At 40.0% G+C, this 14,088-nt stretch overlaps 2 protein-coding genes across 6 annotated transcripts in view; one reads left to right on the top strand and one right to left on the bottom strand.

Moving 5' to 3' along the window:
• The first annotated feature begins 2,517 nt into the window (after window positions 1-2,517).
• Window positions 2,518-14,088, top strand: part of CDIN1 (CDAN1 interacting nuclease 1) — a 231,001-nt gene continuing 219,430 nt past the window's right edge. For 2 of the 5 annotated variants that reach the window (XR_004251585.2, XM_032174185.2), the window contains exon 1: window positions 2,525-2,877. Coding sequence is in view for 4 of the 5 variants with exons in the window: in XM_032174185.2 (XP_032030076.1) it covers window positions 2,777-2,877 (101 nt within the window). In the remaining variant the exon portion in view is untranslated. Of the gene's footprint in view, window positions 2,878-14,088 lie in introns of all 5 variants that reach the window. The other 3 variants (XM_032174188.2, XM_032174187.2, XM_032174186.2) reach the window with 3 other exon arrangements.
• On the bottom strand, window positions 10,081-12,248 carry LOC116481487 (small ribosomal subunit protein uS10m-like). The gene has a single exon (XM_032753408.2). It carries the CDS (start codon window positions 12,207-12,209, stop codon window positions 11,559-11,561), a length of 651 nt encoding a protein of 216 aa, XP_032609299.1. The 5' UTR covers window positions 12,210-12,248; the 3' UTR covers window positions 10,081-11,558.

Here is a 14,088-nt window from a genome sequence, read left to right as displayed (position 1 = left end):
TAGTCCCAGGTACTCGGAGAGGCTGAGGCAGGAGAATGGCGTGAACCCGGGAGGCGGAGCTTGCAGTGAGCCGAGATCGCGCCACTGCACTCCAGCCTGGGCGACAGAGCGAGACTCCGTCTCAAAAAAAAAAAAAAAAAAAAAATGTACAATATTCCCTTTAAAAAAAATCCTTAACCTTTGGCTTAAGACAGTGTGACTATTTGATGTAGTAATTAAGCATTACTGAAAGTTGGCAAGAGCACTGACTCTGGAACCAAATTTCAGGAGTTTAAATCTTACTACTGCCACTTATCCTCATGATCTCTAGAAGTTCCTTAACCTTTTCATGTCTTAGTTTATTCACTCTGTACAAAAGGGAAGAGGAGGATAACAGCAATAGTACCTGCCTCGCGGGAAGTTATGAGGAGTAAGTGAGTCTGTGCATGGGGAGCCTGTAAAACAATACCTACTAAACACCCTATCCATTTTTATCAAGTAGTCTTAGTCTATTTATTTATGGCCAAAACCGCAGTTACTTTTGCACCAATCTAATATTTCACATAGACTATCTTCTAGACACCACGCTATATAATCTTTTATTTGTACTAGCCTATTAATCTTAAAAACAGCCCATGCCTGGGCGAAGTGGCTCATGCCTGTAATCCCAGTACTTTGGGAGGTAGAGGCTGGAGCATCACTTCCGTTCAGGAGTTTGAGACTAGCCTGGTCAATAAAGCGAGACTTCATCTCTAGAGGAAAATTTTAAAATTAGCCAGGTGTAGTGGCATGTGCCTGTAGTCCCAACTACTCGGGAGGCTGAGGTGGGAAGATTGCTAGAGCCCAGGAGTTCGAGGGTGCAGTGAGCCACGATGGAGCCACTGCACTCCAGCCCGGGCGACAGAGTAAGACTCCATCTCTATTTTTTTTTTTTTTTTTGAGATGGAGTCTCGCTCTGTCACCCAGGCTGGAGTGCAGTGGCGCAATCTCGGCTCACTGCAAGCTCTGCCTCCCGGGTTCACGCCATTCTCCTGCCTCAGCCGCCCAAGTAGCTGGGACTACAGGCGCCTGCCACCACGCCCGGCTAATTTTTTGTATTTTTTAGTAGAGACGGGGTTTCACCATGTTAGCCAGGATGGCCTCGATCTCCTGACCTCGTGATCCGCCCGCCTTGGCCTCCCAAAGTGCTGGGATTACAAGCGTGAGCCACCGCGCCCGGCAAGACTCCATCTCTAAATCAAACATACACAAATATAACACCTCCATGAATTAAATCAGTTTTACAGACAAAAGAAATGAGGCTTCGATGGATTAAGGAATTTATTCAAGGAAGTATATCTAAAACTTCCAACCCAGGCATTATTCCAGATGAAAAATTTTAAACCACTTACAGGATCTCTAAAGTCTAAGCACCTTTGCTTTCGCTTGCTTAAATTGTTGAAATCAGAAGAGAAACACATTACCTTCTAAGAACCAAATAGATTTTAGAAAAGAGATTAAAGGAGGGACTGATATCCCAGCAGATTGCTTTAGGAGAACTGAGATCCATTCATAATACATATGGAAAACAAAAAAAGATTGGCTCATTACTCCAACCATTTATTGAGCGCCTACTATTTTCTGAGAACTGGGGTTACAATAAGATGTGATTTTAGTCCTTGGGCAGCTAACTGCAAGGAGTGAAAGTGACATTTTTTTTTTTTTTTTGAGACGGAGTCTTGCTCTGTCACTCAGGCTGGAGTGCAGTGGCGCGATCTCGGCTCACTGCAAGCTCTGCCTCCCTGGTTCACGCCATTCTCCTGCCTCAGCCTCCCGAGTAGCTGGGACTACAGGCGCCCGCCACCACGCCTGGCTAATTTTTTGTATTTTTAGTAGAGACGGGGTTTCACCGTGTTAGCCAGGATGGTCTCAATCTCCTGACCTCGTGATCCGCCCGCCTCGGCCTCCGAAAGTGCTGGGATTACAGGCGTGAGCCACCGCGCCCGGCCGAAAGTGACATTCTTTACTGCCTGCTGTTTGATGACGTCGGATTTGTTTCAAGTCTGTTTCTCAACAAGGACAAAACTGCCTTCCATGCGATGTACAGAAATTGTAGGGCTTCCTCAACACAAGCTAAACTATGTTTACAGCGACCCTAGTGAGTTTTCCTGCTCGGCCCATGACAGACTGGGTGGAGTGAAGACACGGTTTCTCCGCAGGCCAGTCTCCTCTCCCAGCAGCGCTCAAACTGGCGCGTTAGGAAGCGTATTCAAATCGCGCGCTCTGGCAGGGGCTTTCGGGGGCTTACGCTGAAGGATCGCGGGGCACTCGTGAGACCTGCCGCCTGGTCTGTGCGTCAGGCCGCCCTGGCTTCTAGTAATTGGGAGAGTACAAAGCATCCCTTGTTGATCCTTTGATCCTAGGTAGGTGATGCCCTGGATTCCTACCTGCCTGCTGAAACTCTGGCGCGGCCCCTTTCCAAGGGCGGCCGCTACTTCCTGGTTGGTTTGCCCTTAACTGACATGGCGGCTAGTTGCCTTCGGCCGCACCACTGCGGCTGCTCAGTAAGCCAAGCTAGGGCACTCCGGTGTACAGCCCGTCCCCGCCGCGGAGGTGCCGGTGGAGCCTGGGACCGGGCGAGTCTCTGCCCCGCTTTTGCAGCTCGGGGTGTGTTTCAGGGGGGATTGGGGCAAGCCAAGCAGGCGAGGACCCGGGCCTGTGCCGCTGTTTGCCTACCCCTCATCCCTCGGCACCAAGGCTACTCGAGCCCCAGGCTGTTTTTTCCTTGTTCCCGCCACCTCCTGGTCCCTGGCCCAACATGATACTGACCAAAGCTCAGTACGACGAGATAGCCCAGTGCCTAGTGTCTGTGCCGCCCACCAGGCAGAGCCTGAGGAAGCTGAAGCAGAGGTTTCCCAGGTAAGTGTCCATCTCTCCCCTCTCACAGCCCTTTGCCTGCAGCAGCAGTGCCTGGGCCGCCCAGGCAGCGCTTAGGAACCACGTGTCACACATGAGTGGGGAGGAACACCAGTGTCAGGCGTTAGGAGGTAAAGGTTGGCGGAAAAAGGTTTATTCTTTCACTCGCCTTCCACACAAAACTCTTAACGATGAGTTCATGGCAGCCTTTCAAGGCCTTGCAATTAAATTCAAGTCAACAGATATTTATAGAAAACGTGGTACGTGCTAGGTGATGGGTGCACATAGTAGGTGCTTCATAAATGACCAGAGGTTAATTGACAGATACTAGGAATGAATGATGGGTGAGAATATGAATTGTAGATTCGAAAGGAGCAAATGGAGGACCTTTTTCAATTGGCCACTGGAAACAAACAAGGGAGCTTAGGGGTAAAGCGGCTTCATACTGTTTGACTGTAGCTTGTACCGTTGACTGTGGAGTTAAGTGACCTCAAGTGTTCTCAATCCAATCAGAGAACAGGATACCCAGGGATTCCACTCTTGGGTCATTAGCCAGTTGAACAACCACATCTGAAGTTTCTCCATATATGTTATATATACACAAATTCTGGGTGTATTTCATACTTCCTCCCCGAAACACTTCTTTTTTCAGCGATTTTAGAATTATCCAACTTTCTAAGAAAGGACTTTGGGAATTATGTGGATTTCTCATTTTAATGAAGTGGAAACTAAGACCCAAACATTACATGAGGAACCAGTTGAGAACAACCAGGTCACTGTATTTATGTTGTGTTAAAAGCAGAGAATGTTTGTTTACTTTTTTCCTAATGAAAAACCGAATCCAAACCTGTACCATTTTGTTTTGTGGCACTGAACATGGTTATTCTTAATGGAGAACTTCCCCATCCTTGACCTATTCAGTCACCGAACAAACACCACAGAAGTAATTTCTTGAGAAAAGAAAGGTAATTGGGTAATAGGTATCAAAGTACAAATTGAAGCGTAAGTGTAAGTTGTGTTATGACTTCACTTTTTGAAGGACTTGGTTTTCCTAGTCTGTAAAATGAAGGAGTCTCTTTCCAATATTATGCAGATTTGATTTAGGGCAATATTTATCCCTTTTTAGCCTTTAGTATTTTATCAGACTTGCTAAGAAGGAACAACATTGGCACATAATTTAATTTTCTGTCATTAACTCTTGCCAGTTCTGCACATGAACAGTGAAATGGGTGAAGACTGGTCAGACAAGGGAATAGGTAGATTTTTCTGGGCAGTTTTAAGAAAAAGCATACATTTTGATATTCTCCACTATGTATGCAATCACTTGTAATTTTGCTTTTCTTTCTCTTCCTCTCCCTCTTTTTCTCTTTTTCGTTCTTTTCTCTAGCAAATACCTTGTCTTCTCTATAATAAGTAAGTGTCTGTTACTTTAATCAACACTCATGAAAGCCTCCCTTCCTGTGGGACACCATGCTGTCTGGTGTATTCTCTCATGCTCTTTTCTTTCTTATTCATGATATACTCAAATCTTTTTCACTTCTCCCAAATGCCATACAGGGAATAAATAACAACTCTCCTTCCACAGGAAACTTTATTTAGAGAGAGCTGAACTACTAATCCGAAAAAGAAGGGATTAAAGAGCTGTTTAGGGCTGGGTGTGGTGGCTCACGCCTGTAATCCCAGCACTTTGGGAGGCAGAGATGGGAGGGTTGCTTGAGGCCAGGAGTTGGAGATCAGACTGGGCAATGTAGCAAAACCCCGTCTCTAATAAAAATCCAAAAAATTAGCTGGGTGTGGTGGCATGTGCCTTTAGACCCAGCTACTCAGCTATTCCAGAGGCTGAGGTGGGTGAATCACCATATCAAGGTGATTGTTACCTTGTTACATTGCAATCCATTGGCCTATTTTGAACTTTGAATGGATCTCTTACCCACGCCTGATTTGTTATCATCGTGCATTATTCCTTTGTAAAATGTTGCTTGTGAGTTGTGCAGATCTTACAAATGTCACCTTTCATTATACAATATCAAAAAATTACATTTGTTAATATCATCTCTAATCTCATCAGAAGTCTGTAAGATTTGAAGTTGTCAAGCTTGTGGTGATGGATATGAGCATTCCAGTATTTGAATTTTCCCTTGAAAGCTCAAATTTTATCATTGACAACAAATGCTATCATTTGTTTTCCTTGAAATGACAGGCTCACATTGTTTATTTTTGAGAAAATATCTGCCAGATACTTAAATGTGAATAATATACTTTGTTATCATTCATTCAAGTAAAAATGGTGTTCCGCAGAAAAAGTAGCTAGTTCAGCTCTCAAACAATCATACAAGTGCTTTCCTGGGAGGCAACCATCATACTTTGATATGAAGTATATGTGCTTTGTATTTACTCTAGTCATACAGAATGTTAAAAGGTTGTGTATTCAAGGGTTGAGATTTAATGCAGTTAATAAGCGAATATTCTTAAGTGAAAGTCTTGTTTTTTTTTTTTTTTTTCCTGCACGTATGTGGCAGTGAATACAGTGACTACTAGTACAGTTATGGTGCCTTGATTTGTGCCTTGATTTATGATCAGGAGCTGTCAGTTTTACTCACCATCGTTTTTGTACCATAAGTCCAAATGTGAATACAGAGCAAAAGGCAAATAATGTCTTGCTATTTTTATAAAAATAGTCGTGTTGACCTCGTAGACCTGTGAGAGGGTCTCAGGGACTCCAAGTCCACACACACTTAGACAATCACTAGCTAATTCGAATCAAAGGATAATTGTGTTTTCAAGGATTTTGATGTATATTGACAAATTTAAAAAAATTGTACTAGTCCTTTTACTAGCAGAGCATGGGAGTGTCTGTCTCTGCAACTTTTCCAGTGTTGAGGGGAGTCATTATTTAATCTTTAGTATGTTCAATCAAGAATGACATCTTGTAGTTAGCATTTTAAAAGTTATTATAGATTGTCCCTTTTTCCAAATTTTTTTTGACCACTTAATTTTCTTTTGAATTACCTGTTTGGTAGTCTTTGCCTAATTTTCTCTTGGCATGTTTGTTGTTATTGTTTATTGATTTATTACTTATTGATCTGCATATATTCAGGATGTTGGTCCTATATATGTCATATTTGTTGCATAAATTTTCTCAGTTGTTTGATTTTAAAATTGTTCTGCTTTTGATATGGTTAACTTTTAAATGTATGCTTTTTTTTCTGACATTTTTGCCTTTATACTTAGATAGTTCTTTTCTATCCTAATATGTGAAAGAAAAATATATTTCACCTAAATTTTCTTTTAGATTCTTTATGGCTTTGTTTTTTATTCTTAATTTTTAAATCTTTCTGGCTGAAATTTATTTTAGTAAATGCTGAGAGGTGAAGATGTAGCTTAATTTTTCCTCTTACTGTGACTTCTGGGGTAGCCTCACTTCTTCATGGCTTGTTTTGACTGAAGTTACAAAATTATGTTTTTTCAAGTCACTGTGTTTTACTTGGTCTCAGAATCCTTCACTTTAAAATGAAGGAGTAGGACTTTGTGATCTCTACTATCTTACAACTCCAAAATTCACCCTCATTCTATTCTTTTCATTTCTACAGTTTTACCATACAGTAAGTCATCATTTAATGTCTTCGGTAGGGTTTTAGAGACTGCAACTTTAAGTGAAACAATGTATAATGAGAGCAATTTTACCATATGCTAATTGTTATAAACAAGAATTAAGTTCCTATAGCATATTTCTGGTCATAATAACATCACCAAACTTCTAAATAAAGACCTGAGGCTGGGCGCTGTGGCTCAAGCCTGTAATCCCAGCACTTTGGGAGGCCGAGGTGGGCGGATCATGAGGTCAGGAGATGGAGACCATCCTGGTTAACACAATGAAACCCCGTCTCTACTAAAAATACAGAAAATTAGCCAGGCGTGGTGGCGGGCGCCTTAGTCCCAGCTACTCAGGAGGCTGAGGCAGGAGAATGGCGTGAACCTGGGAGGCAGAGCTTGCAGTGAGCTGAGATGACGCCACTGCACTCCAGCCTGGGTGACAGAGCAACACTCCGTCTCAAAAAAAAAAAAAAAACATAAAGACCCAAAACACATCTAATATTAAACATTGAAATTAATATGAGCTTAAACAAGTAAGATAATTATTTATCCAATTTTTGGTGAATCAGTGAGTGATGGTGGTCATAGTGGTGGTGGATTAAATCTAAGACTATGTGTTTGCAAAGTGAAATTTGTGAGAAGCACCTCTTACCACCATGTGTTCAAAAGCAAACAATAGCCTGTTCAAGAGTAAGACCCTGTCTCTACAAAAAAATTTAAAAATTAGCGAGGTGTGGTGGTACATGCTTGTAGTCCCAGCAACTCAGGATGCTAAGGTGAGAAGATTGCTTAAGCCTGGGAGTTTGAGGCTGCAGTGAGTTAGGAACGTGCCACTGCAGTCCAGCCTGAGCCACAACAGTTAGACTCTGTCTCTAAAAACAAAAAACAAAAAGCAAACAATAACAAATGTGGTGAGCTTGCTGAGCACTTGTGTACTGCATCTTTATTGTCATGCGTTTGTATGATTATCATAGATTTATGAATTTTTATTTTACAGTAATTTGTATTCATTCATTTATTCACTTATTCATTCATTTATTTACCAATCCGCTTATTCCAGTTTAGGATTCTGAGTGGCCTCTGGCAGCTCAGGCTTCAAGGTATGAAGCCATCCCAGCACGGGACACACACACACACACTCCCATACTCACTCACACTGGGGCTAATTAGACATGCCAATTCTGCAGACGGGCACATCATTGAAATGTGGAAGGAAACCAGAGTACTGGGAGAAAGTTCATGCAGACGTCAGGAGAACATGCAAACTCCACGCAGACAGTGGCCCCAGCCAGGAATCAATGTTTTAAAATTCTCATCAACTTTATAACAAAATAATGTTGAACAAAATAACGTTATTTGAAGACTTTCTGTAATGGGCCCTTTGGCACCTAAAACATAACACATACTACATTTGAAGTACTTGCTGAGGACACATTTATTGATTGATATTTTCTAATCTTTCTTGTGGACATTCTTAGAAGGCCCTAGTCCAATCAGCTGTTACTTATAAGGTTATATTTTACATTATAATTTCCTGCCCAAACACTACATATATATTTGATTATATGTTACTTTTGGGAGAGTTTTTGGGATAATTTTAAGCTTGCAGAAAAGTTGCAGAAATATTACAGAGAATTCTCATATACCTTTCACCCAGCTTCTCTTAATGTTAACATTACCACGGTACGATTGTCAAAATCAGTAAGTTAAGTTTAATGCAGTGTCATTAATCTACAGACATATTTTTTGAACTTTGCTAGTTTTTTCACTGATGTCCCTTTTCTAGGATCACACGTTGGATTTAATTGTAATGTCTTAAGTCATTTCCAATCTGTGACAGTTTCTTACTATTTCTTTGTCTTTTATGATTTTGACACTTTTGAAGAGTACTGGTCAATTTTATAGAATGTCCTTTCCTTTGTGTTTGATATTTATTTTCTCATGGTTAGATTGAGGGTAAACACTTTTGGCAAGAGTACCCTGGAAGTGATGGTGTGGCCTACTTAGTGCATTACATCAGGGTCTATGACTTCATATGTCTTATTATTGGAGACGTTAACCTTACTCACTTTTTTAAGGTGGTGTCTGCCTTGGTTTGTGCTCAAGAGCTGGTAGTTCTAATGTTACTATTATTATTATTATTATTTTTAAATTCTGAAGCTCTTTAATAGCTTTATAATCAACAAAACTAATGGTATTTTACAATAGGAAAATAATTTTGTGATATATGACATTGGCATTGCGTCATAAGGACAAGAAGAAAAATTGGAAATGTACAGTAGAACTAGTATGTTTTACTATAGAGTCTTACATATGTATTACTTGAGAGTGGAAATATAACCATAACTTGCTAACCTGTACTATGACTCACAAAACAGATAGGCTCTACCTGACCAAGCTACAATTACTGACTAAACCTGAACTCTTTTATCATGAGCTCATTCAGCCTCATGTGCTCAACCCATACTCATAAACTCTGTTCCAGAAACTGCCTAGTTGACAAAGTCTGACCAATATCTAGTAGGACCACCTCATGACTAGTTCCGGCTCCTAGAACCTTCTAGTACCTCTTCCCTAATTCTTCATTTTGAGACACTCCAGTTTCCTTGGTGTGGGTTTACCTTTGAGTTTTTTTTTTTTTTTTTAACCATTACAACTGCACTATAAAGTTACTATTGTTCCTTTTAATAAATACCTTGTGGGGATATACTTTGAGACTATGCAAATTTCTTGTTTCTCGTCACCCTTTTTCCCATTGATTTTAGCATCCATTGACTTTTTCGTGAAGCAGTTATTACTGGTATTTGCCTAATGGTGATTCTCTATTTCTCTCACCAGAATATTCATTTAACCAGTGTCATCCACTGCCACCATTTTATGTGAAACGATCTACCCTGCAATTAGCCCACGATTTTCATTGGTATTTGTAGAGTTTTTCACCACTTATTAGCATGTGGTCTATAATAGTGTGCTCACTATGTTTGTGGCACTATTTGGGTATTAAAACAATAACAACAAACAGCAACAACAATACCAACAAAATAGCTGGGCACCTGTAGTCCTAGTTATTCAGGAGGCTGAGATGTGAGGATCACTTGAGCTCAGGGTTTTGAAGTTACAGTGCATTATAATTGTGCCTGTGAATAGCCACTGTACTCCAGCATGGGCAACATAGCAGGTCCCCATTTTTAAAAACAAAATAGAACAAAACAAAATAGATAGGATAATGTAGTAACTAATTTTGGATAGCTTGTAGTCTGAGGAAACTAGTGTAAGACACATCCAATAGCTATAAAGTATTAGAATCATAGAATGTTCGAAGCCAAAGGATTGGTTGAATAGTTAGTTCAGATATGGTTAAGTAGCATTCTTAGGATTCGAATAAGTAGAATATACCTTGTTGGGAATTATCTTGCTGTAGACCAAGCCCTCTGGCACAAGTTTAATTTTTCCTTGAGTTCCCTTACCATATATTGGTTATTTAGTCGCTGTACTAATGAATCAAACTCTTGATGCCATAAATCGCTAAGCAAATAGATATCTGTATCTTTTTGATATATCTTTGCCCTTAGAGATCCTGGCTTAGGTTTTTCTTTTTTTTCTTTTGGGGGGGGGGCACAAGGCTGTAATTCTTTTAATGGTAATGACAGTAACGTAAGTCTGATACACAAACAGTATGTATTCAACACACTGATACCTGATAGCATGTCAGGAAAAGAGAACAGGCAGTGCAGTTTAAGGGGGGAAGAACTGAGAAGTCATAACTACTCCAAAGATGTGAAGGAAACCACAAAAGACATGGACCTGCTTCTACTATAAAAAGAAAATGAAGCACTTCTCTGGGGTTGCTATACCAACTGTTTCAACCCATTGTAGTCTTGTCTCTTTCAGGGCTTTAGCCACTATTTCATTTCATGGAAAAGCAGACATCTCCTAACAGAGTGACATTTACCAAAAGAAAGAGGGCTTATCAGTGAGAAGCTTAATAAAGAAAAATATTTACCTATGCTTTGCACAATTTTCTTTTTTTTCTTTTGAGACTCGCTCTGTTGCCAGGCTGGAGTGCAGTGGCGCGATCTTGTCTCACTGCAGCCTCCATCTCCCGGGTTCAAGCGATTCTCCTGCCTCAGCCTCCTGAGTAGCTGGGATTACAGGTGCACGCCACCACGTCCAGCTAATTTTTGTATTTTTAGTAGAGACGGGGTTTCACCATGTTAGCCAGGATGGTCTCAATCTCCTGACCTCGTGATCTGCCTGCCTCGGCCTCCCAAAGTGCTGGGATTACAGGCGTGAGCCACCGTGCCCAGCCTGCTTTGCGCAATTTTCAAAAGCCGTTATTTCTATTCAATTCTGGGTACTTACTATAGTGCTGGATGCAAAGTTTATGCAGTAAAAGCTTACTGAATGAATGAACCACAGGATAAATAATACAACTAGTAATTTCTTAAGATCATAAATTCCATTACAGTAACCCTGGTAGGCAACTCTATAAAGTTCTGGGCTCCAAGAAGAGGTCAGTGCATGCCATAAATGTGTTTGATCTGCTGTGAAGTATATTCACAGTCTGCAAAATGTAATGCTTAAATGAGATAAAATTGGTTGGTTACCACCCCCAAATTAGCATATGCCAGCCTGCACAAAGGTAAATGGCAAAAACTTTAACTGCTCAATCTGAATTACCAAAGATTCCTTCTAGGAATCTTAAAAAAAAAAAACAAAAAACGGTGTGAACACTTCAAGCACTTATTTTCAGATGCATCAACTGACATAAATTAAAAATGGTACAAACTAATAATTGAACACCAGTAGCAAAACAAAATAGAATTTTCACTCTTTCCGCTTTGAGTCAAAGTGGTTTGCTCATGTTTGTTGAAATCAGAACTGAAACAATGACATGTATAAAAAGAATAGATAAAAGTGGTTCTTCCATTAAAGTTCCATTCCCTGCTCTCAGCTGATGAGGGCACGAGAACTCAATGGAGCAGTTAGGGTGGACTCAAATCATCTCAGCTGGAAGCACTCTCCACTTAAACATACTCATCTGGCCCACCCTCATTTCAAATTCAGGCAAAAATGGCCTCCCTGAGGCTTTATGACTTGCTTTCTTCTTTTTCTTCTGATAGTGTTTCCCAGATTGGCTCTTTGATGTGTTCTGGTAACTGTTCTAATTGTGTCTTTGTTACTTCCATAGCAACCCCTTCAGGTAAGTTTCGCTGAATATATTCCAAGTAGACATCTGCTGTGCTTCCAGTTACATGTTCTAACTCTAAACATCTGTAAAGTGTTCTCATTTCATACTGAACTCTGTGCTTCTTGTAAATATGCACTGATTTGAGAAGAGTAAGTCGCTCTGTTTTCCTTGGAGGTTCGTGTACTTTAATAGAGATACCAAGTTCTTTAGCAGCAAGCACAGCAAAATATTCATAACTGTCCAATACAGCCTTATCGTGACTTTTCACTAAAACCGACAGGCGCTTATATAATGTGTCTGGTTCATCAGAGATTGTTATCACAGGTTTGGTCAAATCCTTTGGAACATCAACGTGTAGGTTTGAAAACTGTACCCACTTCATATTGGTACTGAGAAGAAAGCCACCATTTTTGGCTGTATTGCCCTTAGAAGTGTTTACAGAAAAATTCCCCAATCCCTGCCAGAGGCGCCAGCCCACGGCCCCGAAGCCTGTCCGCGCCGCCATCTTGCCAGTCCCCGGCTTAGGTTTTTCTAATGGTGTTTTCCACATTTTGAAGCATGTTTTTTTTTTTTTTTTTTCTGTCTTGGCCCATATCTCCTACTGTCTTCCCGCTCTTAGATTATGACCATTCACTCATATGAGGTGCTTTAAATTGCTGTTCCTAGTAGGATCTCAAAAGTAATAGGTAAAAACTTGTTTGGGTGGTCATCCTGTGCTTAAACCAATGTACTTAGTCATCTTCTTGAAATCCTCACCTCTCTTTACCAGAAAATGAGTTAAAGCTGGCCATATTGTGTATTGTGCTGTGTACAGTGTTCAACTTAGTGGTTCTTGGTGGTGAACTTAGGAGTCCAATCTGGTAAGGAGTGGAGTAGCTGAAAAAAACTTGCTTGGGACAAGCACAACAGTTTTACTTGGCTCTTACGCTTATTTGAGGTGGCTTGGTTTAATTGGTGCTGCCATTGGTTATGGTTGTCTTTTTTGAACAATCCCTCCCACCCCCAATAAATGATGCATTTTAAGATGCCTGCTTTTTCCAGAGGGAGTCTCGTATTCCATTCTTCTTGCCTCCTATTACAGTTTGTTCCTGAGAAATGATTTGGCTCTATCTCTTTTTATCTGAGTCACAGTTGTCTCATCTGTAAAAGGAGAGGTGAAGTCCTACGGCTAGGAAGTAGAGGAAGCAGGATATCAAACCCAAGTAAAGTCAGGCTCCAGAATCTCATTCTCGCTCTGTTGTCTCTTCTTGTTCAGTTCCTTAAGGCTGTGGTGACGGTGAAGTGAGATAAGGCACGTAAAACAGCACAGTGTAGAGCTCTCTGTAAGTTTTTAATGAAAAGTAAATATGATTTTTGTTAGAAGGTAGTAGCTGATCTACAGTAGAAGAAATGTCTGAGGAGTAACCTTTTGAAACATAAAACACAATTTTGCTTTGAAACAAAGGGCAATAGATTTACAGAAAATGAAAATGTTTATATGGAACAGTTGGTTGTATGGCTGAACACATAAGATTTGATTATCAGTTGAATATTGTATAGTTAACAGAAACTTGCTTTAAGTATTTCACAGTGATATATAATGGCATTTAAAAAAACCTTTTAAACCTAGATTCACTGATTTTTAAGAATGAGGGAGCAGTGCAATGCATAATTAATACCGTAGGGCTTCGTGTACTTAATTGAAATACTATTCGTATTGGCCTTGTTTCTCTCAATAGAAATGAAAGTTGATTCTCAGTTTGTGGTCAATTTTCTACACTTCTGATAATGTTGTGGTGGACCTGAGTTCCAGAATAATAAGTGAGAATAGCTCAGAAAGAGAGAGAAAGGCTTTTACTGAACTGGAAATTCTACTGATGGTTTTGCCATAGAAATAGAATTAATTTACATGATCTTTAAAATTAATATTCATACACCCAGGAAGGATATCTAGGGTTATTTCTGTATTGATCATTGGACTAGGTAGGAATGTCTAAGAAAAGAGTATGATTATTTCATGTGTTTTCTTTAGTGATCTTTAAAATTTTTTTTCTGTATTATTAGTTTTTTACTTTGTTGCTACATTGTAGCTTAGCTTTAAAGACTCTTCTGAAAGGTTATTATGTTAGTGTATGGCCCCTTCACTTTCTAAAAGAAGTGTTTAGCTTTTATTAGATATTTGTGCATCTTTGCATTGTGTAGCTGCGAAAGGGATATGAGCTTGAATTCTTCGCAAAGGAGTATTTGAAGAAAGCCTCAGATAATGTTATTCTGAGAAGAATCCACATGCTATAATTATATTTCTTATTAATTTGGGGGGAATTTTCATGTGATTAGAATATTGGCTTCATTTTAAAAATCTGTATTCAGGCATCAAACTTTAGTTTACTAAGTAATAACCCTTACCAGAATGATTGCTTGTGCAATAAGGAGAAATTATATATTTCTCT

This window comes from Hylobates moloch, unplaced genomic scaffold (genome assembly GCF_009828535.3).
Source record: "Hylobates moloch isolate HMO894 unplaced genomic scaffold, HMol_V3 SCAFFOLD_14, whole genome shotgun sequence".
In the NCBI taxonomy this organism is placed as follows: domain Eukaryota; kingdom Metazoa; phylum Chordata; class Mammalia; order Primates; family Hylobatidae; genus Hylobates; species Hylobates moloch.
Note: the sequence above shows the minus strand (reverse complement) of the source record. Positions and strands in the feature narration are given on the sequence as shown.

Excerpts from the sequence above, each read along its gene's own strand:
- LOC116481487 (XM_032753408.2), bottom strand. The coding sequence starts at position 12,209 with ATGTGGAAAACACCATTAGAAAAACCTAAGCCGGGGACTGGCAAGATG.